This window comes from Muscardinus avellanarius (assembly GCF_963383645.1).
Source record: "Muscardinus avellanarius genome assembly, chromosome: 13".
Lineage (NCBI taxonomy): Eukaryota > Metazoa > Chordata > Mammalia > Rodentia > Gliridae > Muscardinus > Muscardinus avellanarius.
Genome location: NC_137799.1, coordinates 4,721,324 through 4,747,450, shown reverse-complemented (window position 1 = coordinate 4,747,450; position 26,127 = coordinate 4,721,324). Strand labels below are relative to the sequence as shown.

The 26,127-nt window shown below is 49.4% G+C and overlaps 1 protein-coding gene across 1 annotated transcript; it reads right to left on the bottom strand.

Moving 5' to 3' along the window:
* Positions 1-446: 446 nt before the first annotated feature.
* TTF1 (transcription termination factor 1) lies at positions 447-26,127 on the bottom strand (the record flags this gene model as incomplete). The annotated part of the gene is made up of 11 exons (XM_080708864.1): positions 447-763; positions 1,185-1,361; positions 2,098-2,183; positions 4,961-5,026; positions 6,396-6,485; positions 10,139-10,373; positions 13,347-13,477; positions 15,747-15,825; positions 21,835-22,020; positions 23,680-23,900; positions 25,142-26,127. 11 exons carry the CDS (start codon positions 26,125-26,127, stop codon positions 447-449), a joined length of 2,574 nt encoding a protein of 857 aa, XP_080564990.1.

Here is a 26,127-nt window from a genome sequence, read left to right as displayed (position 1 = left end):
TCCCTGGAGGTCCCAGGCTGCGGGAGGAGCAGAAGGGCCCCGAGTACAAAACTCAGCAGCTTCTGCTGCTTGCCGTGTACGCCGTGGGGCAGCGTGAGGGATGCTCACAGGACGCGGGCTAGCCTCTGCTGCAGGCAGCGAGGCTGCGGGTGCTCCTGTCTTACAGAAGATCAGCGCACGGCCGCGCAGTGGTGCGGCCTGCCATCTCAGTACTTGGGAGACAGACAGCAAGTGCGCGGGCAGCCTCAGCACGCAGTGAGACTATCTTAGCGAGGCTCTTGTTTCCAAATAAGAAAATCGGACTGGGTGAAGCTCGAAGAAGGTAGAATGCCTCTGGGTTCAATCCTCAATCTCCTAAAAAGAAGAATAATAATAACCATTAGTATAAGTCGTTTTCGATATAACGGTACAGAAATGCAAGTCAAGTCATATGCTCCTTTTCATATTCACATGGACACTGACATCAACGCGCTTCTACTGCTCCGCCATTGGCGCTGTTCACGGACACTGCTTGTGTGGCCTGGCGCTCCCTCGCGAGCATCGTGCTCAAGAGCCGCCACTGCGCTGCTCTGGCTGTCGGGCTTCCCCAGGCTCCTGCTCCAGGGGCTGGTCCCAGGGTGGTGGTACTGGGAGACGGAGGCTTTGAGGTCAGTCGAGTGTGCTCTTGAAGGGGACTCTGCGGCCTCCTCCCGTTCCGCATTCTCTCGCTTCCTGGCCGCGAGGTCAGCGGCTTTGCTCTGCTGCCCGTTCCCGTCATGATGCGCTGCCCCACCACACCCAAGGCGACATGGCCCGCCCATCACGACCGCCACTGAAGAGCTGTGACAAGACCTTGTCCTTTTTTTTGTGTGTGTGTGATACTGGTGGTTGAACCCATGCCATTCTACCTCTGAGCTACACTCCCAATCCTGTTTTATTTTTATTTTGAAAGAAGGTCTCACTAAGTTGAGGAGGGCCTCACTAAGTAGCTGAGGCTGGCTGCAGAGTGGCAATCCTCCTGTCTCGGCCTCCCAAGTACTGCGATTACAGCGTGCAGCACCACACCTGGGCAAACCTTTTCTCTTTATAAGCTGATTATCTCAGGTGCTTTGTAAGAGCGACGGAAGGCTACTAGCACATTCATGTATGTATATAAACACAACCAAACTAAGAACAGAGACGAGGAAGAGTAACCTTGGAGTGACTCTGCTCTTCTAAGTCTTCCTCCTCACTGTCATCTTCGCAGTAAAAGATGTCTCTAAACAGGAACTCCTGCTTGGGTGCCGCGGGAGCCTGGACCTTGGTGGTTTTCTTCTCCATCTTCTTTTCTAACTTCTCCTTAAGCAAAGGCAGACTAGTTTCATAAAGGTAGTCGATGATCTCTACAGAACAGAAATTTAATTTTGAAAAAACTTTTCTGTAGGAAGATTTGTATCAATGTCAACAACACCCGGGGCGCCTAGCCGGCCCCAGCTCTGGGTGGTACTTGTGCTCTCCGCTGTTTCCAGGTGAGGACACCAGGGCACACAGGCACGAGGGGAATGGCCACGGTCCTGCGGTGGACAGGGAGGCGCACCCAGGGACACTTATCAAGCACAAGGCGGGCACGGCGGTCCTTAGCCTGTGGCTCCAGCGTGACATGGCTGCTATGTCCACCCAGGAAAAGTGCTGTCCACTTGCTGGAAAAGACCCAGCTCTGGGCCTGGCCCGAGATTCAGATCTGGTAGATCTGGGGTGAGTCTGACGCCCAGGAAGCTCTGTTCTAACAAGCTCCCCACAGGGCCCTGGTGACCAGAGTCCAGGACTTACAATCTGAACCTCCACAATGGCTCAAGGAACATCTTACATTCTTTGTGGAGCAGCACGTGTGCCAGGCGACGTGTGTGGGCTCATGCCTACGTCTGCACAAGCAAGTGTGATATCAGTTATTTACCGAGTGGTCACCAAGCGCCCAGCACTAGTGACCACATACCACAGGTGGGTCACCTCACTGAGTCCTGAAATCCCTGAGGCAGATGCCCTGCTTTGCCTCTGCTGAGGAGGGAGCCGGGGCGCAGGGACACCCGTGACCAGCAAGGGCGCCAGCGCGGCGCTCCCGCTGTGCGCACGCGCACTGACCTGGAAACGTCCTCTTCTGCCAGAAGGGCACACAGGCCGCCTTCAGCTTGTAAAACTTGGTTTGAACATAAGATGGAGGGACATCACTTTAGGGAGGAAGAGACAGAAAACAGTGTCAGTTAAAACTCATCATCTCACGAGCCGGAGCGGCGGCGCCCGCCCGCCATCCCGGCACCCAGGAGGCGGAGACCTCGGCTACTTGGCAAGGCCCTTCGCAACGGGGAGACTGTTTCAAAACTAAAAAGACTAAAAAAAAAGGGCTGAGGGTGTAGCTGGGAGGTACAATGCCCCCAAGTTTCATCCTTGGTACTGAAAAAAAAAAAAAAAAAAAAAAAAAAAAGATTCTATCATTTCGACCCTGTGTATGAAGTGCTCTCCTAAGGTCCTAAGGTGGGGTCCGGCCTCGGCCGGCACAGGGGCCCTGAAGGAGTCGCACAACTGGGGAAGGAGACGCCGTGCTTAGCGGCGGGGGAGGCGGCGCAGCCTGTGCCCTAGGACATACCTTACTAATCAGAGCCTGACAGATTACGACAGGCAACATCAAATTTTGCTTTTCATTTGGTTTCTCAAAACCACATTATATGTACTTTTTCATTAACCTAAATTCCTTGTGGCAGGCACACCTCGAAGCTGTTTTTCCTGGGTTTTGTTTTTTCATTAGTTTGTTATAAGGTGACTTACAAAACTTAATATTACTCTACATCACACATGATAAACATTAACTGAACTTATCCTATCCTCTATATCTTTTTTTTTTTTTTTTTTTTGGGTGGTACTGGGGTTCCTGGAAACCCTTCTACCTCTGGGCTACACTCCCTGGCCCATTTTTATATTTTTATTTGGAAACAGGGTCTCTTAAGCCAGCAAGGCTGGCTTTGAACCTGCGCGATCCTCCTGTCTCTGCCTCCCAAGCGCGGGGATTACAAGTGCGTGCCACCACGCCTGGCGACCGTTATGTATTCTATTAGCTTATTCTGACCCAACCACCAAACCCACAGTGAACTTATTCTATTTCTCTAACATACAATGTCTACATCTAATTTTCTATAATACCCATTAAGCTTTTTACTAAGAGAATTCTTTTGTGCTTTTGTGAGCAGGCACCAAAGAGGTCCCTGCCTGCCCAACCTCTGCAAGCATGGCGAGGTCTTGACGTCAAGCCATTTTCAACTAATATTAACTCTGTGCTTTCCATTCATCATACACTCCTGTATAGGAAACTGGAGGATTGGCTGGAGGTGGAAAAGTACTCTGGTTAGCCCTGGCTCCCCGAGGAGGAGATCACAGTTGATCCCTAACTTATAAGCAACATATGCACAGCAGATATAATTTGACTTCAGTCAACTCTTCCTTTCATGGCTAAAAGCTTGAGCGACTGAGGTGTCGTAAGCAGAGGGCAAAGCGCTCTTTCTATGTAGCTCCTCCTAAGTGTCCCCATGATCATATTCCTCTTAGTGCCTCCAGCACAAATCTTAGGGCGTTTCCCAGTCATTCACATCAGCTTTCTGAGTTATATCAAAACAGCAATCTCCATTCAAAGCAATTTTCAAATTTCCCCAAAGAATCATTATCATCATTATTATAACTCCAATCCAGAGGGGTGATGGCTTCAGCTCTGCCAGAGTCTTCCAGCCCTGCGGAATTCTCTTCCAGCTGCAACCCTGTCGTATAGCAGGAATGGCGCCACCTTAAGACACAGTTCTCTTATCTGGACCGTGAACTCATCATGTCCATAAATATGTGATAGAACTTATTAGACAAATATGAAACACTACTCTTCAATTTTTATTTATTTCTTACTTTTTTGTGGTACTGGGGATGGAACCCAGGGGCATTCTACCTCTGAGCTACACCCCCAGCCCAATTTTTTATCCTTTTTTTTTTTTGAAACAGTCTCACATGGTTGCAAAGGGCTAAGTAGTAGCTGAGGCTGTCCGCGAACCGCGCTCCTCCTGTTTCAGCCTCCCAAATGCTGGGATTACAAGCATGCGTCACCACATCCAGCTTATTGTTCATTTTTAAACACACACACACACACACACACACACACACACACACACACACACACACACGGCATACTGGCGTATACTTAGAATCCCAGTACTTGAGCAGCTGAGATATGAGGATTGCAGGTTCGAGGACAGCTTCAGCAGTTTACTAAGACTCTCAGCAACTCAGTGAGACCCTGTTTCAAGACAAAAAAATAAAAGGGTTGGAGGTGTAGCTTGGAGGTAGAATGTTTCGAGTTCAATCCCCTGTCTGTCTCTGTCTCAGACACACACACACACACACACACACACACACACACACACACACACAGAGCAAAGTATAACAGTTAGCATGTGCTGAGGCTTGCCCTGAGGGTTTCACAGTAATTAAAAAAAAAAAAAAAAACCCTCTCTAGGAGCTGCTACTCTTCCCCCTTGTTTTGGGGATTAGGAAACGGAGTCACAGCTAACAGAGGGGAGCTGGGACTCAGCAGGTGATCTGCCTCCAGAGCCAAAACAAAGACTCGCTAAGTTGCGAGGCTGCCCTCAAACCTGAGATCTTCCTGTCTCAGCCTTCCAAGCACTGGCACTGCAGGTGTGTGGCATTATTTGAAAATTAAAACAGGTGGGTTAGGGCCATGGCGACATGCTAAACCTAGTTTGTCATCACAAAACACTTTGGGTATAATAACCTACTTCACACGTACACACACATGAAAATAAACTGTTTTCTCGCAAACATGAGTGTGTTCCACCACTTACAATTTCATGTGCAGCATGAATTTCAGCCCAGCTTTTTAAACTGTGATGGGCACTCGTTTATTAGAAGTCATTTCTACCTTTTATTCAGCTTAATATTAAACAAGTGGTCTTACCCCACGACACGCGCAAGATCTTCCCAATCTATTTCATTAGCATCTTCCACGTTTATTTCATACAACCTGTTAGAACAAACAAAGTGTCAAGCAAGAGCCCGCCCAAAGGACGGCTTCGTGGCATCACAGGGCACTGGGAGCCAGGGCGCAGCGCTCCCTGTGTGGCTCCCGCACCAGAGTGCCCATGCCAGCCCGAGGCTGGTGAGCCAGATGCGGGCTGCAAAGCGTCTCCCCACTCAGTGAGAGTCACGCTGGACACCACTGATGAGAGCGGGCCGGGCCTCACTCAGACAGGAAATGGGCCGAGAGGCGGGGTCAGTGGCTCAAGATGTCACTCCAACGGGCGGTGCCAACACTGGCCCCAGGCTGCCTGATTTGAGATGCCCTCCTCTGACCTGCTGGTCTGCGCTGTTTCTCCGGCAGGGATGAAAAGGTGGAGGCAGAGCCAGCTGGACCAGCTTGGGGGACAGAGGGCAGGAGGATGGGGCGCAGTGTGAGTCTTGAGCCCTGCCTCCCGTGGTTGCCCCCTCCAAGTGAACCTCGCCACTAGACTGGCCGCTTCCGCCAAAGGCCCACATCTCCTCTTCCCTGCAAACACTTCAGGGAACACTCCAGGAACGAGGAACTCGAGGACAGGACACAAACCCAAGTAAGCGGTCACCCACAAACCCGCCAGGCAGAGCAGGGGCACTGTCTGAATTAGTTACTGCGATTTTCCAATGGACAGAAATAAACCATGTTCACAGGAAATGCTCAAAGGCTAAAACAACTACCCCAACTGAACACACACTGCGTCTTATACACATTCCTTCATCTTCATCCTCCCCAAACACCAGGAGGCGGGCAAGTCCTCATCCTCATAGAAGACAAGGAAATGGAGATGGGCGTGGTGGCACACGCTTGCAATCCCAGCATCTGGGAGGCTGAGACAGGAGGATCGCAGTTGGCCGACAGCCTCAGCTACTTAGTGAGGCCCTCTGCAACTCAGTGAGACCCTGTTTCAAAATAAAGAATTGGGCCGGGCGTGGTGGCGCACGCTTGTAATCCCTGCACTTGGGAGGCGGAGACAGGAGGATCGCGCTGGTTCGGAGTCAGCCACGCAGGCTTAAGAGACCCTGTTTCCAAATAAAAAAGTTAAAAAATAGGTCTGGGAGTGTAGCCCGTGGGAGTGTAGTCCGGAGGTAAAAGGGCTTCCAGGAACCCCAGTACCACCAAAAAAAAAAAAAAAAAAAAAAAAAAAAAAGAATTGGGTTCCATCACCAGACTCCCCTACCCCCCCAAAAAAGAGGCCGGTCGCACGCCCATAGCAACACATGTAGAAATGTACTGGGACAGGGATTCAAGCCTTGGCAATGTCTGGAGTCTCTACTGTGTGAACGACCCCTCTTTGGCTAGTGAGAGAAACACTGAAAATAATGTCAATCCCTGTCTGTACCTTTCAATAAGGTTGATCTTGGCCTGCAAAGCGCTAGCTCCACGGTACACGAAGCCACCCTGAGTCATCCTTTTGGTTAGAATTTCTGTCCTAGTGAAAGAAAGAAAAATACAGTTTACTTTCAGAAGTTGTTTTTTTTTTTTTGGTGGTACTGGGGATGGAACCCAGGGGCCCTCTACCTCCGGGCTACACTCTCAGACCTATTTTATATTTTATTTGGAAACAGGGTCTCTTAAGCCAGCCGAGGCTGGCTTCGAATCCGTGCGATCCTCCTTTCTCAGCCTCCCAAGCATAGGGATTATAAGCGTGCACCACCACATCCGGCTTGGAGTAAAGTTTTTGTTAGGCTTTTCTATAATTTTTTTTTCAATACTGGGGATTGAACCAAGGGGCATTCTACCTCCGAGCTACATCCCCAGCCCCACTTTAATTCTTTATTTTGAAACAGAGTACTAAGTTGTACAGAGTCTCACTAAATAGGTGAGGCCAGCTGCAAAGATGTGATCCTCCTGTCTCAGACTTCTACTTCCAGGCTATCCTCTCAGCCCTATTTTACGTTTTATTGGAAACAGGGTCTCACTGAGTTGCAGAGAGCCTCACTAAGTAGATGAGGCTGGCCAAGAACCACGATCCTCCTGTCCCAGACCCCCAGTACTGGGATTCCAAGTGGCACCGGGCATAGAGGGTTTAGCGAGGGAGATGATGTGAGGGTTTCTTCAGTGCCTACAGCCAGTGGCCGAGGGAGGCAGCCAAGCTCCCGATGAGAGTTCACCCTGCAGCAGTGTTTAAAAAGTTCTCATCCTGAAGAGCAAAGTCCGGCACATTCTGATGAGATCGCTGGCTCTTCCCCTCATTCTTTTTTATTTATTCATCTTTTTAAAATACACTTTTAGGCCGGGCGTGGTGGCGCACGCTTGTAATCCCCGCGCTTGGGAGGCAGAGACAGGAGGATCGCTCAGGTTCGAAGCCGGCCGCAGCTGCCTAACGAGGCTCTCAGCAACTCAGTGAGACCCGGTTTCAAAAATAAAAAGACTAAAAAATAGGGCTGGGGTGGAGCTCGGAGGTACAATGCCCCTGGATTCCACCCCCAACACTGCAAAAAAAAAAAAAAAAAAAAAAAAAAAAAAAAAAAAAAAAAAAAAGTGGTTCCGAGGGATACGCACATACATATGCACAGTACTTGCCGAGCCCCTCCACACCGCCTCCCCTCCCATACGTGGTCCTGAGACTGGCACTCGTAATTTCACATGTGTACCTAACAGCAATGCACGTGCTCCCTTCACCGGCCTGCCCCCAAACGCCCTCCCTGGCTCCGCTGGGTTCTCTTCCTTTACCCACAGTCCCTGGTTTCCTGCTAACTCCCTAGAGCCCACGTCTGAGGAAAAACGTAAGAGACATTCACTTCTGTGACCGACTCCTGTCACCGAACGTGTTCTTCAGGCCTAGCCATCTTCCTGTAATGACATAATTTTGGTCTTCTTTGTTGCTGAGCAACTCGCACTGCGTGTATATGTCGCAATTTTTGTAATCACCCATCGGGCCATTGAGAGTTGTGCTGCTCTAAGCATGGCTACGCATGTATCACCCTACCACTTTGATTTGGGTTCCTCTGGAAAGATGCCAGGAGTGGCATAGCTGGGCCTTGCGGAGGTTCTGCCATCCCACCAGGACTGAAGAAGACTTCCTATTTCCCCACATCCTACCAGTGTGCATGGTTGTTTGTGTTCTTTTGTTGTTTTGGTTTTTTTTGGAGGTAATGGGCGTGTAACCCGCTTTTCTACCTCCGGGCCATACTCCCAGACCTATTTTCTACTTTATTTGGAAACAGGGTCTCACTAAGTTGCTGAGAGCCTAAGTAGCTGAGGCTGGCTTCGAACCTGCGCGATCCTCCTGTCTCAGCCTCCCAGGTGCGGGGATTACAAGCGTGCACCACCACGCCTGGCTTATTTCTTTATTTTTATTTTTGAAACAGGGTTTTGCCAAGTTCATGAGAATCTCACTACTGTGTGTGTGTGTGTGTGTGTGTGTGTGTGTGTGTGTGTGTGTGTTACTGGGGACTGAAAACAGGGACATTCTACCTCCGAGCTGCTCTCCCAGCCCTATTTTATTTTATTTTGACACAGGGTCTTGCTAGGTTGATGAGAGTCTCACTACTTGCTGGGGCTATCCTTGAACCTGCGATCCTCCTGTCTCGGCCTCCCAAGTATTGGGACTAAAAGCGTGTACCACCATGCCTGGCTTAGTGTAGTTTGGATTTGCATCTCTCTGATTGCTACTGATTTTGAACATTTTCCATATATTTATGGGTCATTTATATTTCTTTTCTGTTGTTTTTGGAGGTACTAGGGATTGAACCCAGAGGCATTCTACCTTTGAGCTATGCCCCAGCCTGATTTTATTTCTTTGTGAAAACAGGGATGGTGGGAGTCTCACTGAGGCTGTCCTTGAACCTGCAGTTCCATCTCAGCAATTAGAAAAAGGGCCAAGGAACGCCCAGCCAGCGTTCTGCGCCTCGTCCTCCAAGGGGTCCGGCTGCACTGGACACCTGGGCAGTGGCCTGAGGGGCTCGGGAAAGCTGCACCAGGCAAACGACGTGCAGCCTCGCCAGACCTGACCGAGTGAGAACATGGCTGCCTTCCTGCGGGGAGACGGGAGCCACCAACGCAGGAGGCAGAGCAGGCAGGCCTGCGAGGACCACCACGCATGGGAACTCTGCTGAAGGTGCACGTCATTTCCTTACGTTCTGCAAACAGGCAACTAACTTGTGCTATGGTGACACATGCTTGTAATCCCAGTACACGGGAGGCCGAAACAGGAGGGTTGCAGCTTCAAGGCCAGCCTCAGCAACTCGGTGAGACCCCATGTCAAAACGGAGAGGGCTGGGGGTGTAGCTAAGAGGTAGACCGCCCCTGGGCTCAATCTCCAGTAAAAACAAAAACAAAGGCTTAGAAAGAAGTCAAGAAATTCGACATTCTTTCAGCAGAGAAAAGATTCAAGTTCTTTATCTTTTTTTGTACTGGGTTTCCCTCCCTCCCTCCCTCCCTCCCTCCCTCCCTCCCTCCCTCCCTCCCTCTCTCTCTCTCTCTCTCTCTCTCTCTCTCTCTCTCTCACACACACACACACACACACACACACACACACACACACACACACACTGTTTGTGTGTGGGAGGTACCGAGAATGGAACCCAGGGGCTTTCTACCTCCAGAATACACTACCAGAACTATTTTATATTTTATTTGGAAACTGGGTCTCACTAAGTTGCCGAGAGCCTCACTAAGTAGCTGAGGCTGGCTTCGAACCTGTATAATCTTGACTCGGCCTCCCAAGTACTGGGATTACAAGCGTGTGCCACCATAGCTGGCTTCTGGGTTTTATATTTTGACACAGGCCGTCGCTAAGTTGCTGGGGCTGGCTTTGAATTTGAGATCCTTCTGTCTGGATTTACAAACACTGGAATTACAGGCATGCGCCACCACGCCTGCCTTCAAGTTCATAACGAGAAGGCCACGTGCTCAGGTATGAGACTCCCATACTCGAAGCCTGCACGGGTCTGAATCAGGGCACGTCTGGTGCTCACAGAGGTCAGACACTGATGCTGAAGCAGCTAGGGGCAGGGCTGGGAGGATCGCCCTGCTGCGAGAGGGCCCCACGGGACCTTGGCACCTCATGTCTCCACCCACTCTAAAGGAACGGGCTGAGAAGCACTTGGTGAGACTGGCATGAGAAGTCTTAAAACTTACCACTTACTTTTGCACTGCATCCAGTTTCTGGTTCCCACCTTAGCTTCCACTTCTACCCATGATATGCCTTTGTAGAGTTTTTCCCGAACAATTGAAAGGCGGCCTTCGGGGTTTTCCTGGAGTTTCGAATCCATCTCTTTCAACTCCTGGGGAGACATTTTCTTCAGAATCACTTCTTCCACAGCTTTGATGAGCCTCCGGGTTTCCGTCTTATTCCAGGCACCGTGATTTCTTTCTGTAGACACAAAAGGATGGTCTCGTGGCATGCACTTTCAAACACACATTAAAACAGAAAAGTAAGTCAGGCACTTTTTAGGAGAAAATGGGCGACATCCTAATTAAACAAACATAAAATTATCAAACATATGCAAACCTAAACATTAAATAGTAAGTCCTAGCCAGGTGTGGTGGCGCACGCTTGTAATCCCCGCGCTTGGGAGGCTGAGACAGGAGGATCAAAGCCAGCCTCAGCTACTTAGTGAGGCTCTCAGCAATGTAGTGAGACCCTGTCTCCAAATAAAGTATAAAATAGGTCTCGAAGTATAGCCCGAAGGTAGAAAGCCTCTGGGTTCCACCCCCAGTACCACCAAAAATAAAAATTAAATAAATAAATAAATAAATAGTAAGTCCTAAGGTTGGAACCCGTGTAGCAGAGCACTGGCCAAGAAGCATGAACACAGCCTTGGGTTCTACTCTGAGCTCTGTTAAAAAAAAAAAAAAAAAAAAGAGGGGGTGCTTTTATTTTTTTTTTGTGATACAGGGGACTGAATCTAGGGATGATCTCTCTCTCCCTCTCCCTCTCTCTCTCTCTCCTTCCAGTACTGGGGATTGGTCCCAGGGGGCATTCTATCTCCGAGTTATACCCCAACCCTATTTGTTCTTATTTTGAAACAGGGTCTCACTAAGTTGCAAAGCTGAGGCTGGCCATGAACCTAAGAGCCTCCTGTGTCAGCCTCTCAAATACTGGGATTACAAGTGTGTGTCATCACGCCTGGCTGGGATGCTCTACCTCTGAGGTATATCCTAGGCCACTTTTATCTTGAAAGAGTTTCACTAAGTTGCTGAGGCTGGTCTGGAACCTATAATCCTCCTGTGTCAGCTTCCTGAGTACTGGAATTATAGATGTGTACCACCTTACCTGGCTAAAGAAAAGTCCTTTCTTAGCTGCCTGTAATCCCAGTACTTGGGAGGCTGAGCCAGGAGAATTGCAGATTTCCAGCCAGTCTCAGCAACTTAATGAGGCCTTCCACAACTTAGTGAGACCAGTTCAAAAGAAGAAATAAAATAGCGGGGCCTCAACAACAACCATTACACTAAGGAAGTTCACATTCTGCGAACAACATGTTGGCAGACTGATATGAAATCAAGTGAAAGGTACCTAATATGACATTACAGTTTCTCTGTATCTGTTCTGTAAGATATAAAACTAATGTTTAGCTTATCACCCTAAAATGTAAGTTTCTAAGAACTTTTAGAGAGAAATGACATAGAAGGTCATAATATCTGGCATGATGATTTAGATATTAAAAAAGACAGAACATAAGGCTGGGGATATAGGTCAGAGATAAAATGCCCCTGGGTTCAATCCCTAGTACTACTATAAAAAAGAAAAGTCCTTTTTAAAAGAATGGTTTTGGCCGGGCGTGGTGGCGCACGCTTGTAATCCCCGCGCTTGGGAGGCGGAGACAGGAGGATCGCGCAGGTTCGAAGCCAGCCGTGCGCGCTGGCTTAGGAGACCCTGTTTCTAAATAAAAAATATAAAAATAGGTCTGGGAGTGTAGCCCAGAGGTAGAAGGGCTTCCAGGAACCCCAGTACCACAAAAAAAAAAAAAAAAAAAAGAATGGTTTTATGTCTTTTAAATTTCAAAAAAAGTTATCCTCCTGTTTCCAAGAGCACTGGCTCCTGTGTGGCTTGGCAGGGTCACAAACGCGTAATGGGAAGCAACCCAATGACTCTCCTTCCGTGAACGCGTCTCCCTCCCCAGACCCCCCACAGCAGCCAGGGCGGCGCCCACCCAGCGCGGGGCAATGGAGTCCCTGAGGCCGGGTCGTCTGCGCAGGCGCGAGATACCCCTGTAGCTGACCCTTCTCCACGGGGACGTGCTGGTGGTCCCAGTAGGAAGAGTCCTCAAGCCAGCAGCCTGCATGTGGCTTTGGTTTGGCCAGAAGTTATTTTTCTCCCCAATAAGAACTTGGATGAGCACTTAAAAAAAACCAAAAGATTGCCAAGAATAAAAAGATACCTAGGGTCAAAAAAATAATTTCTTTTGGTAGTACTGGAGATTGAACCCCTGGGCATTCTACCTTTGAGCTATGCCCCCAGCCCTTTTTTATATTTTAGTTTGAAACGAGGTCTCACTAAGTTGCTGAGTGCCTTGCTATGTTGCCGAGGCTGGTTTCAAAACTGCAATCCTCCTGTCTCAGCCTCCCAAGTACTGGAATTATGAGCGTGCACCACAATGCCTGAATATCAAATATTTCTAAAATCAGAGATGTTTGCAGAACCTGTTGGAGACCTGAAGGGCTGGCTGTGTGGCCCTACCTGGATGGCTGCAGCACGCTGGCCCTGTGCTAACTGTAACCCGACTCATGATGGTCTCCTCAAAGCAACTTTGGATGTTTTAATGGGAAGAATATAAGCAAAGAAACTTTTTATGAAAGCAAAGACAGGAGGCCCACAGTGTTTTGGAGAACAGCCCCTGCCTAAGAAGCCCACTGACCGCACACCTGGTCCAAGGGCCCCGGCCGTGTGAGGACGCTGGCCTCGCTCAGGCTCCCTGCCAGTCTCCGGGCAGTTATATAAACACTGAGCTGGGTATGCTGGTACATGCCTATCATCCCAGTACTTGGGAGGCTGACATAGGAGGACTGCAGGTTCGAGGACAGCCTCAGCAATGTAGTGAGACTCCCAGCAACTTAATGAGACCCCGTTTCAAAATAAAATAGGGCTGGAGGTGTAGCTCGGAGGTAGAATGCCTCTGGGTTCCATCCCCAGGACCGCACACACACAAAAATCCAGAAGTTAGCCAACTGAGGTGAGGTCAAATCGGCCTGGCAGGCAAGGCTGTGCCTCACTACCCGCACACGGGGACGCAGTGGAGCGAGCCAGGGAGGGCGGCCTCTACTGCAGGTGGTCAGGACCGCCAGCAGTGGCGGCGGCGGCATAACTGGTCTGCCGGGCCTGTCTACCACGCGCAGGGCCGCTTACTGCTGCTGATCTGGGAGAACTTGAGGGCGACGGACAGGCTGCTTCGCGACACCATCGCCCCGATCTTCTTCCAGTCGTTGCCGTGGAGGGAATGGTAAGCCTTCAACTTCTCCATGTCTCCCGTGCTGTACCTGAGAGGGAGAGCGAGCACGTCGGAGTGAACTACGGGACGGAGCGCGCCTGCACGACGCAGCGGCGGGGCCACCCCGGCCCTGCCGAGCACCCGGCCCAGTCGCTGCCTGGTCTGCGACTCCAGGGTGCTCACCCCATCGCTCGGTCACACGGCAGCCAAACAACGCTTCTCTTCTTTTGTATGGTACTAGGGACTGGACCCCGAGCACTCCCTCTCTGAGCTACAGCCCAGCCCTTTTTTTTGCGGGTCTGGGGATGGAACCCAGAGGCATTTGACCTCTGAGCTACATCCCCTGCCCTTTTTTTAATTCTTTATTTTGAAACAGGGTCTCACTGAGTTGCGAAGGGCCTCACTAAGTAGCTGAGGCTGTCTGCGAACCGAGATCCTCTGTTTTCAGCCTCCCGAATGCTGGGATGACAAGCGTGCGCCACCACGCCTGCAGCCCTTTGTTTTATTTTGATACAGGGTCTCACTAAGTTGCCCAGGCTGGCCTCAAACTTGCAATCCTTGGCTCTCCTGCGCCCCTGCCAACGCAATGCCTGGCACACCTCAGGGAGGTCTGCGCGCCCCACCTCCGCCTCGCCTGCCACTTTCTCCTGGGCTGGCCACACTGGCAATTAGACCCCCGCAGGCTGCCCTGTTTATTAAACTTTCTCTAGACCACGACTCTCCAACAAAAAAATGAAGTGAATGGCATATGGATTTCAGTTTTCTAATACAGGAAATTCTTCATTTATGTTAATGTGTTAAGACGACGTTTTCTTTTAACCAGTTAGCAATGCTGTCATTTCGTGCCGGGCGTGGTGGCACAGGCCTGTGATCTCAGTACTTGGCAGGCTGAGACAGGAGGATCGCAGGGTCAAGGCTGGTCTCAGGAACTTAGGGACATCCTCAGCAACCAAGCAAGACCCCGTTTCAAAATAAAAAATCAAAAGGGCTGGGGCACAGCTCGGAGGTAGGACACCCCTGGGTTCAATTCCCAGTACCAAAATAAAAGACAAAAGGAATTCTCTCCTTTCAGCGATTTCAGAATGTAAAAGTACTGTGATATTTCCCATTCTTGACTCCACGTGGAGCCTCTGTGTCCAGCCTCTACTCTGACCGCATGTCACAGTTCGGGCTACTTTTCCAGTGCCCAGCAGCCACGGGAGGCTGGCAGTCACACGCTGGGGGCACAGCTCTAGGTGAGCTCCACGTGGCAGGGGCCTGCCACGGCGTCGTCCCCACAGTGCCCACAATGCCTGCCAACACCTGGCACACACAGTATACCAACTGCTGAAGGAACTTACAGTCATTAATCCCACATGAAAACAAACCCAGAAAAGTTTCAGGAAAGCACTATGGAATTAAAAGTGAATTTTGATATTGGTCACCTTAAATATTCAGGTAAAGAAAAAGCAATCTTTATAGCGGTAACACCAGAAAACCAAACCAAAACCAACCAACCAACCAAAAAAAAAAAAAAAAAAAAAAAAAGCAACCAAGGTCTTGTTCGGTTGCCAAGAATCTTATTAAATTGCTGAGATTTGCCTCGAACCTGTGATCTCCCTGTCCTGTCTCAGCTGCCCAAGCCTTGGAATTACAGGCATATGCCACCATACTCAGCTGAAAAAAATTAAAAAACAAAACAAAACCACGGTCATATCCACATGGGCGTTCAGGTGACACGCCCACCCTGGTTTCTGTTTGTGTAGCTAAGCAGAACTCCAGCTGGCCCCTCTCCTCTCACTTACTCCTCTGTCCCAGGGCAGAGTTGCCTATGTCTTTATGAAAAACTTCATGATGTTGGGCTGGGGTTTTGCTTGGGGAAAAGCAGCGCACAGCAGCACGGGCGCTCGGCAGTGAGCCGCCGCTGGTGTCTGCTTCCACCTCCGACACTCACTGAAGACCCAAAAGCTGTGCTAAGGCCGAAGGGCCATCATGGTGAGGGGGGCGCAGGTCCGTAAGGAGCTGACAGCGCGGCGAGGGGCGAGCAGGAGCAACAGCAGAGGATCACAGCGCCCAGGGAAGGCAGGCAGAGGCGGGGCCCAGCCGGTGCCGAGGGGCGCTGCTCGCCAGTACGCACGGCAAAGAGGCCAAGGGCTTAAGATGACAGAGGTTTATTAAAGGAGAAGCTAAAACGAGCCTTGAAGATGTACAATTAAATTAATATACTCAATCTGCTTTCCTGCGCAAAGAGCTTCACGACCTGTCTTCTCGTTAGAGCTGGGAAGGCTGAGGGATGAGGCCAGCAAAGCTCGGGCTCGAGCCCGAGGCGCTGTGCTTACCTGCCTTTGTAATTGTTGATGTCGAATATCTTCTTTGCTCGATAGTACACGAGTTTCCAGGGCCGGGCGATGCCCTTGCCTACAGCCAGAAGAAAGAGCGTCAGGGGGCAGCGAGGGGCTGGCACGGGACGGCCAGCGCTGTGACAGGGCCGGGCGATGCCCCTGCCTACAGCCAGAAGAAAGAGTGTCAGGGGCAGCGAGGGGCTGGCACGGGACGGCCAGCGCCATGACAGGACGGCCCGTGCCCCGTGCGTGTGGCCTGCAGAGCGCTATCCTGGGAGCAGGAGCGCACAGGCCACCCAGCGCGACCGCTTCTAGGAGCTCTCCAAAGGGACGGAAGTGAAAAAGCACAGTGCTGCGTGCATATCCGTGCCCAGGGCAGCACAATTCACAACAGCCATACAGAACCAACCGGGGTGGCCAGCAACAGATGGGTGGATGATGAAATTATGGGATATATGCACAACGGAATTCTACTCAGCAGTCAAGCACAAAATAACGTCCTCTGCTGGCAAACGGGTGGGCCTGGAGAACACGTACGAAGTGAGACTAGCCAGGCACAGCACGTGAAGGGCCCGTGTTTTCTCTAATGTGCAGAAGCTAGGGAGTAAGCGGGACACCAGAGACTTGAGGGAATGGAGAAGCTTCAGTGGGGCCAGGGAGGCGACGAGGGGAAGAGGAGGGGGAGAGGGAGGATCAATGAAGGAATTACACATTGTGTACCTGCTGTGTGCATGTACGTCATTATCACTACGATTTATATTATGTGAGCCTATAATGCACCAAAACACACACACACACACACACACACACACACACACACACGCACACACGCACACAGACACATACACAGACACACACACATACACTCAAAAAAAAAAAAAACTGGCAATGCAACCATATTTATAAATTCCTTGCTGAGGACTTGGAGGTCTCTTATGTATCAATAGGCTCTGAAGCGTTTTAGGGCCACAGAGACGCTGCTTCCTAGTGCACAGGTCTATGTTGTGGGGACCTGATTGGTATGTGGCGCCTGGTCCCTTCTCGGGCTGGGCACGGCATCTGCCGAGTGACAGAGCAGAAGCTGGGCAGGGCACCTCAGGCTGCTGCCTGCTCCTGGACTGCACATTTCAGTTCAGGTGCGGAACCACAAACACTTGCTTTTTTTTTGGTGCTGGGGATGAAACCTGGGGGCATTCTACCTCCGAGGTACACCCCTGCCCTATTATTTAGTCTTTATTTCAAAACAGGGTCTCACTGACATGCAAAGGGCCTCACTAAGTAGCTGAGGCTGGCCATGAACCGGGATCCTCCTGTCTCAGCCTCTCAAATGCTGGGATTACAAGCGTGCATCACCACGCCCGGCTAGTTTTTTTTAAACAAGAGATCATATGGTTTCTTCTCTGGAAGGAGAAATGATTAATAAAAAATTTCTCTTTTGCAAAGAAAAAACCTAAAAGAGTAAAAGAGGCATACAGTCACAGTGGCCTTGGAGAGCCCTTCAAGCTGGATGCTCAGGACCCGAGGACTCCAGCTTCTGCTTCTTAACACGGTTTGGATTCTGAGGACGGAAACGCTAAGGTGTGGACAGGCCAACCTGTGTTCTGTGTAAGAGGAACAAGAATCCTCCCACACTAGGCTCTCACTGTCTCACTCCACAGAAGACACCACCCCCACCGGGGCTCACCAGCCTGGGTTCCTCTGTGCGCTGCAGAGAACACCCGCGACATGGCACGGCCCCAGGTGCCAGGAGGTCTGTCGCTTCATGACCTAACTTCCCAGAAGGAGGGTCCAGCTCAAAGCGCACACCCCAGAATCCCGATGAGGTACGTAACAAAGGACAGATGAAAGACCAAAACATCATCAAGCAGGAAGGCTAGAGGGTGATCATTCAAATTAGCTGGGCGGTCGGGCACGGGCGCACGCCTGCAACCCCAGCATTGGGGAGGCTGAGACCGGAGGATCCCGGCTCATGGCCAGCCTCAGCTACTATTTAGTGGGGCCCTCCGCAATTTAGTGAGACCCTGTTTCAAAATTCAGGAAAAAAAAATAGGGCTGGAGGTGTAGCTTGGAGGTAGAATGCCCCTGGGTTACATCTCTAGTACCACCAAAAAAAAAAAAAACCTAAATAATATAAATAAATGACTTGGGCGTGGTGGCACATGCCTATAATTCCAGTACTTGAGAGGTTGAGGCATGAGGATCGTGGGTTTGAGGACAGCCTCAGTAAGTATTAAGACTCTCATCCACCCAGTGAGTACCTGTTTCAGAATAAAAATAATAAAACAGGGCTGGGGGTGGGGCTAGAGGTACAATGCCCCTGAATTCAATCCCCAGTACCACACACAAAACAAAAATGCGTTGGGCATGTGGCGCACGCCTTTAATCCCAGTACTTGAGAAGCTGAGGCAAGAAGACTGTGGGTTTGAGGACAGTCTCAGCAACTGAGAGCCTCTTTCAAAAATATAAAATAAAAATGGGCTGTGGATATAGCGTGAAGGTAGAATGCTCCTGGAGTTCGGGACTTCCAGGAAAATGATGACTGAGAAAAGCAGTGTTTATGAGCCCTGCTAAAACTTGATCTCTACTGCCACAAAATCAGCACTTTTCATAGCCAGAAAACGCCATCAGCAGAGAAATAAAAAATGTAACCACAAGGGACAGAGAAAAAAAGACTAGAAGAACAACCAGAGACCAGAAATCAAGCCCGCAATGCAGCAGCAGATCCACGCCGGCACCATCTTCCCTCACAGCACCAGGCTCCAGAGAGGAAAGGTAAACAAGGAGCTGAAGTGAGCAGCTGCGGATCATTCAGGTGTAATTCAGCAGTTCTTTCAGCGCAAAGAACGTCTAAAACTCCCAGTGGTCAAGCTCATCACACCTTCCAGGGACTCAGAACAGAGCTCAAAACCAGAAAAGAAATACGCCAGCCTCACAGCCGAGGGCGTGGCAGCAGCGCCATATTGCCAGCAGCTCCAGACTCACGGCCGAGGGCATGGCAGCGGTGCCATATTGCCAGCAGCGACAGCGAGTTCACCGCGCCCTCGACAGCTCCTGATCAACAGGCACAATAACCGTGAGTGAAATTGCAGCCCCTAAAGGAGGAATCCCTGTACTGCATGCCCAGGGACTTTGATAATCTCCCTGGGTCTGAGATTTTGCAGTCCAACCCAGTGAAGGAGTAGCAGTGGCAGAGATACCACACCTTAGTCTCAGCTCCCTGTGGGAAAATGCCCAGCCTAGCACCCCCCACGGCCTCGATTAACTTCCTGGGTCTGAGACTTTGCGATACAACCCGGTAAAAGAGTAGTGGCAGGTGAGATTACCACAGTCTCGACATACAGAGCACCCTAAGTGAAGTCGTAGTGACCCAGGGAAGGCACAAACTTCCGAAATCATGGGAAAGAGGAACAATAGAGCAATGAATGCCCACAACCCCATATTATCAGAACCTGATAACAAAGAAATTCAGAGATCTCCAGAAGATCAAATCAGGAATATAACTGTAGAAATAATACAGGACCTTCGAAAAGAATTTAGAGTCTAAAAGACATAAAGGATGCAACCATTGAGGTAAAGGCCTCAATTCAAAGTATAAACAATCGATTAGGCCACATGGAGAATAGAATTTTGCTCCTAGAAGAGGATCACTCCAAAAACGAACGCATAACTTATAACTTAGAAAAAAAAAATCAGACAGCAGGAACCTGACATTGAAAAAATATGGGCCCATTTTAAGAGAGCTAATCTAAGAATAATTGGAATAGAGGAGGGAAAAGAAGGTGAAACCAAAGGGATCAATAATATCTTTTTTTTTTTTTTGGTGGTACTAGGGGTGGAACCCAGAGGCTTTCTACCTCTGGGCTATACTCCCAGACCTATTTTATATTTTATTTGGAAACAGGGTCTCACTAAGTAGCCGAGGCTGGCTTTGAACCTGTGTGATCCTCCTGTCTCAGCCTCCCAAGCGTGGGGATTACAAGTGTGCGCCACCATGCCCGGCTGATCAATAATATCTTCAAAGAAATAATAGCAGAAAATTTTCCAAACATAGAGCAAGAGGTCGATACACAGGTCCAGGAAACTTATAGAACTCCCTTTAGACAGGATCAGAGAAGAGGATCCCCACGCCACATAATTGTCAAAATGACCAATGTGGAAGCCAAGCAGAGAATCTTAAAGGCAACAAAAACAAAGGGCCAAGTGACATTCAGAGGCAAGCCAATTAGAATCACTCCAGACTTCCCAAACCAAGTCATGAGAGCCAGAAGGGCTTGGAGCAACATATTCCAAACTCTGAAAGAAAACAACTTCCAGCCAAAAATTTCCCACCCAGCACAACTATTTATCAAATTAGATGGGGAAATAAGAAGCTTCCATGACAAACAGAAACTGAAGAATTTATGTCTTCAAAACCAGCACTAGAGAAAATACTCAAAGAGATTAACTACAAAGAAGAAATAGGTAACACACATCAGAACTAGAGAAACAAGATTTTCCATCCAGCAAACAACTAAGCAAAGTAGAATATATTCATGTGTTTATTGGTTAAAATCTTTGGAGATTCATTATTTATTTTAGTCTTTTACCTATTTCTAAGTTGTATTGTTTGCTTTTATTGTTGCTAATTTTTAGGATCTCTATTTGGAATATTAATATACCTTCAGACATAGCATTTGGAAATATTTTACCCATTCTATCAGTAACTTTTAACTCATTTACATTGTCTTTGGATGTACAATTTTTATTTTTTAGTTAGTTTGTTTATTCTGTTGTTGCCTGTGCCTTTGAAATCATATCCAAGAAATCACTGCCAATTTCAATGTTGTGAAGTTTTATGACCCAGGTTTTCTTCTAAAAGTTTATAGTCTTAAGATTTACATTTAGGTCCTTTATCTACTTTGAGTTAATATTTGTATATGGTGTTAGGTAAGGGTCCAGCTTCATTCTTTTTCATGTAATTATTATTTTTCAACAATATTTAGTGAAAAGATCATTATTTCCTTCACCAAATGTTCTTGGAAACCTTGTCAAAAATAACTTGACCATATATGGAAGAATTTATTTCTAGGCTTTTTATTTTACTCCACTGGTTTATATATCTCCCTTTATAGCAGTACTACACTGTTTCAATTAATGTAGCTTTATAAGATTTGAAATCAGAAAATGTACATCCTCTAGCTTTGTTCTTTTTCGAGATTGTCTTGGGTATTTAGAGTTCATATTTCATGTTAGGATAGATTTTTTTCTGGGAAAAAAATGTAGGATAGTTTCACCTTAAAAAAAAAAAAGAAAAAAAAATATCCTCTGGTAAGAAAGCAAAAAAATTGAAATGTTATCTCTAAGTGATCAAAAGTTTGATATCAGACAAATGAATCTTTTATGTGAGATTATCATTGTTAATTTTGGATAAATTGCTATAATATTAGATGTCAACCACTAAGCCAAGCATGGGAAGGAGGGAGGGGGAGGGAATGGTGTGGGGTAGGGGCTAACTGGGCAATGTGTGCACATATGTCTACACAAGTTTTTTATCCCATTATGATGTATGAATACAGTGCACCAATAAAAAACTTAAAAAAAAAAAAAAAGAATGCTCCTGGAGTTCAACCACAAAAAAAAAAAAAAAAAATTTATAAAATCTGTAGAAGCACTACGCTTAGGAGAATGGATACATCCCAAATCCCCAAAAGTTTACATTGACAATAAGAAAATAAAAATACTAGGAGTCGGGTGTGGTGGTGCCTGCCTGCCTGTGATCCCAGTACTTGGGAGGCTGAGACAGGAGGATAGCAGGTTCAAAGCCAGCCTCAAAAACTTAAGGAGCCCCTCAGCACCTTAGTGAGGCCCTGTTTCAAAATACAACAGGACTGGGGGTGTAGCTCAGATGTAAAATACCCCTAGGTTCAAGCCCCAGCGCCAAAACCAAAAGAATAAGAAACCCCAGAGCACTGTGAGCCATGGCAGCAGCTGGCAGCTGGCACACCCTGCAGGCAAGGACCGGGCGCCCTGTGCTGGAGCTTCCTCAGCACGGCGTCTCCTCCAAGGTGGAAGGCCACGCTGCTCAGAGTCAGCGCTTCCAACTTACCAATGTGCAAGCGAAACCCGTACTTTCTTTTTAAATCGGTGATCGCTGACTTCTCCTCCGGGTATCTGTCTGTGTACAGCAGCTTGTCTGCATTTTCGATTCCGGTCAGGGATAGAAATTCTTCCACGTTTTTCTCTATCTGCTTATTTTCCTTGGCAGAAAACTTGCCGAATCTTATAACAACACCTAGGATTAGGATTGGGGAGGGGGAGGAGTGTGTTAGCAATAAAAGCAACACTGCCGCACTGCCAGAGGACCAAGGACAGGGAGTAGCTGGCCCGGGACACGTGACAATGACGCTCACTCCCCAGTCCCCACTTTCAGAATTCTTTCAAACATCACCCAAGGTCCTCCTGTTAATTTTTTTCTGCTTCATCAATCTCTAAAATAGTTATTTCTGCCGGGCGTGGTGGCGCATGCTTGTAATCCCAGCATTCGGGAGGCTGAGACCTGGAGGATCGCGGTTCGCGGACAGCCTCAGCTACTTAGTGAGGCCCTCTGCAACTCAGTGAGACCCTGTTTCAAAATAAAGAATAAAAAATAGTAGGGCTGGGAGTGTAGCTCGGAGGTAGAATGCCCCTGGGTTCCATCCCCCGACTTGCAAAAAAAATAAATAAAATAAAATAAAATAGTTATTTCTGGAGCCGGGCATGGTGGTGCACACCTGTAATCCCAGTACTTGGGAGGCTGAGACAGGAGGATTACAGGTTCGTGGTCAGCCTTAGCTACTTAGTGAGACTTTCTACAACTTGGAGAGACCCTGTTTCAAAATAAAAAATAAAATAGGGCTGGGGGAAGCCGGGCGTGGCGGCGCATGCTTGTAATCCCAGCATTTGGGAGGCTGAGACAGGAGGATCCGGGTTTACGGCCAGCCTCAACTGCTTAGTGAGGCCCTCCGCAACTTAGTGAGACGCTGTTTCAAAATAAAGAATAAAAAATAGGGCTGGGGATGTAGCTCGGAGGTAGAAGGCCCCTGGGTTCCAGCCCTAGTACTAAAAAAAAAAAAAAAAAAAAGAAGAGAAAAGAAAAAAATAATAGGGCTGGTGGCGTTGCTCTGAAGTAGAATGTCCCTGGGTTCAATCTCCAGCATCGCACACATACACAGACAGAAGGAAACCTTGGGTACTGCCCTATAAACTGTGTGGTTTGATTCTTTGCTTCTCTTCCTTCCTTCCTTGAACTTCCCTTTCCACCTGATGCGCTCCATGGGGTGAGGGCTCTCGGGTCCTGGGCCTCACACGCCGGTGTCAGTAAACACTGCCCGTATGCAGTACACAGACCCAAGTCTGCGGCTTGTTCTTTGGTGCGTGTGCTACTAGGGGTTAAACCCAGGGGTGCTCTACCTCTGAGGTGAGCCCAGCCCTTTGTATTCTGTACTCTGAAATGGGCTCTTGCTAAGTCACCAACGCTGACCTGGGCTCCTGACTAGTAACTGCACTGTCAGAGCGAGCTGGTCCCGCACCAGACCTGCCCGAGCCCAGCCAGCCCTCCACCTCCCACCTTGGGGGAGGAGAGCACATCTCCGCCCCCCGCCCCACTGAGGTTGCTAGGCTACAGTACGTGCATTTAATTTGGCTTCTGTGTCCTTCCAAGCGTCTCAACCAAATCGCCTCCTTTCGGCCAGGACTGACTCTACTCCAAGCAGATCTGGCCCTTGGGCCCGTGGTTCCTCGCTCTCTACCGGGAGTGGGGCGAGAGGCGGGAAAGCGAGCCCTTCATCTGCTCATCTCACAGCTCAGATCGCAATCTGGAAGGAGCACAGAGCAGCTCAGAGGTGAACCGCCCTGGCGCTGGCGCTGGCTCTGCGCAGTGAGGACCAGCAGCCACTCAGTGCCGCGCACTCACCTTGAGCTTTGAATTCTTTGAACCGCCCCAGGTCATCCCGATACATTCGTTTAATGGTCGTGGCGGCCCGGTCCTTTATGTCAGGGATGAACTCTTGGAGCTGCCTGGCGGCGGAGTCCAAATCCACGTCGGAGTCATCAGACTCCCTCCAAGACGCAGACAAACCCCTTGCGCTGCAGTCTTGCGTCGATTCCAACCCGCTTTCTTCTTCACTGGAGGGTCTGAGCCTAAGGGACAAGGCTGAGTTAACACTGACTATCCCTTGGCCCGGTGGGGTTTAAATTGTCTCCTAAACAACTCCCACTTTGTCTGTAAGCAATGAGATGGGACTGGGAGCTGACGCAGCTGTGACTCTCAAGCGCTGGCGTATAACCTGATAAATGACAGGTGGCGTGGGTGGTGATGTTTCTAAGTTGCTGATTTGCTCACTGTGTTGCCGAGGCCGGCCTTGAGCCTGTGAGCCTCCTGTGGCGGCTTCTCAAGCACCGGGCTCTCAGGTTTGTGTTAAGGACTCCCCAGTCAGCCACGCAGAGTGGGGACAAAAGAGCTCTCCTCACTTCCAATGACCTAAGCTCTACAGAAGCATGGGTACTAGTTAGTTCAATCATATTCAGGGTTTCTAGTTACAGAGAGCTGTGGCCTCAATGAGTTACATTTTATAATAGGATGTATTCAGGGTTTATAATGGCTCCAGGTAGTTGTGGCCTGGATGACTTGAGTTTTAGAGGAGAATTGTTAGTAATTAGCTCGCTCAGGACCCGGGGTTTTTGTAGTTTCTGCTGTAGACAGCTATGGCCTCCTTGTTTTGTCCACTTCATTTCCTAAGTATCTACCCTGATTCCTGCCCACACTCCCTGCCACACGTCTCACTGTGCTGGGATTACACGCCTGCATCACCATGCCCGGCTTAAAGGAAGGGAACTCTGAGGTCTTCAGTGGCATTCACACTTACAGAATTTCACGGCTGAAACAGTTCTTAGTGAAAATGTAATCTAACTGCCTAATTACTTACTTGTGCTGAAGACTGAGCCCAGGGGTGTTCTGCCTCTGAATTACAACCCCAGCCCTTTTTATTTCGAAACAGGGTCTTGTTAAGTTACCGTGTATTGGTCTCTAAACTGTGATCCTCCTGTCTCAGCCTCCCAAGTATCAGGATTACCAGTGTACACTCCCACACCTGGCTTCTTTTATTTTTTTTTTTGAGATTTAAAGAAGTTTATTAAAAGATAGAAATACAGAAAACAGAAATACAGGCCCATGCCAAAATGGCATGGGAGGGTGACTCGAAATGAATACACCCCACACCTGGCTTCTAACTGCCTTATTCCGTGTATAAAGAAGTTATGCTACCTGCCAGGCTGCTCAGTTAGATATGTGCCTGATCTCTGCCACGGGATACGTAGTGCTGAGTAAAGAGGCCGGGCAGAACCCACGTGGCGGCGGGCCCACCGGCCCACCTTACCTCTGCGCCTCTTCCACACGCGTCTCCTCCCTCGTGGCCTGGGTCTTCTCCTCGCACGGCCTCACGCTCTCTTCCACTGTGGTCCCATAGTCTTCCTGAGATGCGCAGGGCGTGTCCTCAGAGCTCTTACCATGTGCTGAAAAATCCCCGCCAGCTGCTCCGTCTCTGCCCGCGGACGCGCGCTTCCTCTTGGTAGCCTTCTTCTTCGTCCTGCTCGATCCCTGGACCCTTGTAAGTGTGTCCCTGCCTTCTCCAGGCTCCACTCCACGGAGCGTCTGTGAGCCTTCAGGACAAGCGCGATCAAGGCCCTCAGGCGAGGCGCAAGCCTCCGGCTCCGGTGCACCGGACGAGCCTCTCTTTCTTTTCTTAGGCTTCTTTTTATCAGCAGACACGGGCACGCCAGTCGTTTCCAGATCCACAGACGGTGAGGACTGCTGCTCCTGCGACTCCAGCTGGGGCGAGGCGGCGCCCGCACGGGGGCTTCCCGGCGCAGCACCCCCGGGCGCCACCTTCGGGTGGTGCTGGCTCTTCTTCCTCCCTTTATCACACGGCTCTTCCGCCTCGGCCGCGCGCCCTCTGGCGGACTTCTGCACCTTGCTCACGTCCACGTACACAACGTCCACGTCCTTGCGGAAATTCTTTGCCATGTTCTCGATATTTTCTTTATCCACGAGGACACACGCGACACCGGTTTCCTTGTCTACCCCCAAGGCACCAACTGGCCTCTTTTTCTTCTTCCTGTGTGGAGAAGCGGCGTGTTCGGTCTTATGGCAGATTTCTGATTTCTCCACAGGGGAAGCAGCGAGAGGCTGGAAATCTTTCCTTCTCTTCTTCTTCTTGGTTATTTGAGGCTGCTCGCTTGCCAGAGAGGAGTCTCTCAGGCGTTCACGGGCACGTTTCTGGGGCCTCTCTGAACACACAGAATACTTCTTTCTCTTGTCAAAAACTGGAGTGTGGACTTCAAATCCGCCTGGGTCCTCTTCCAT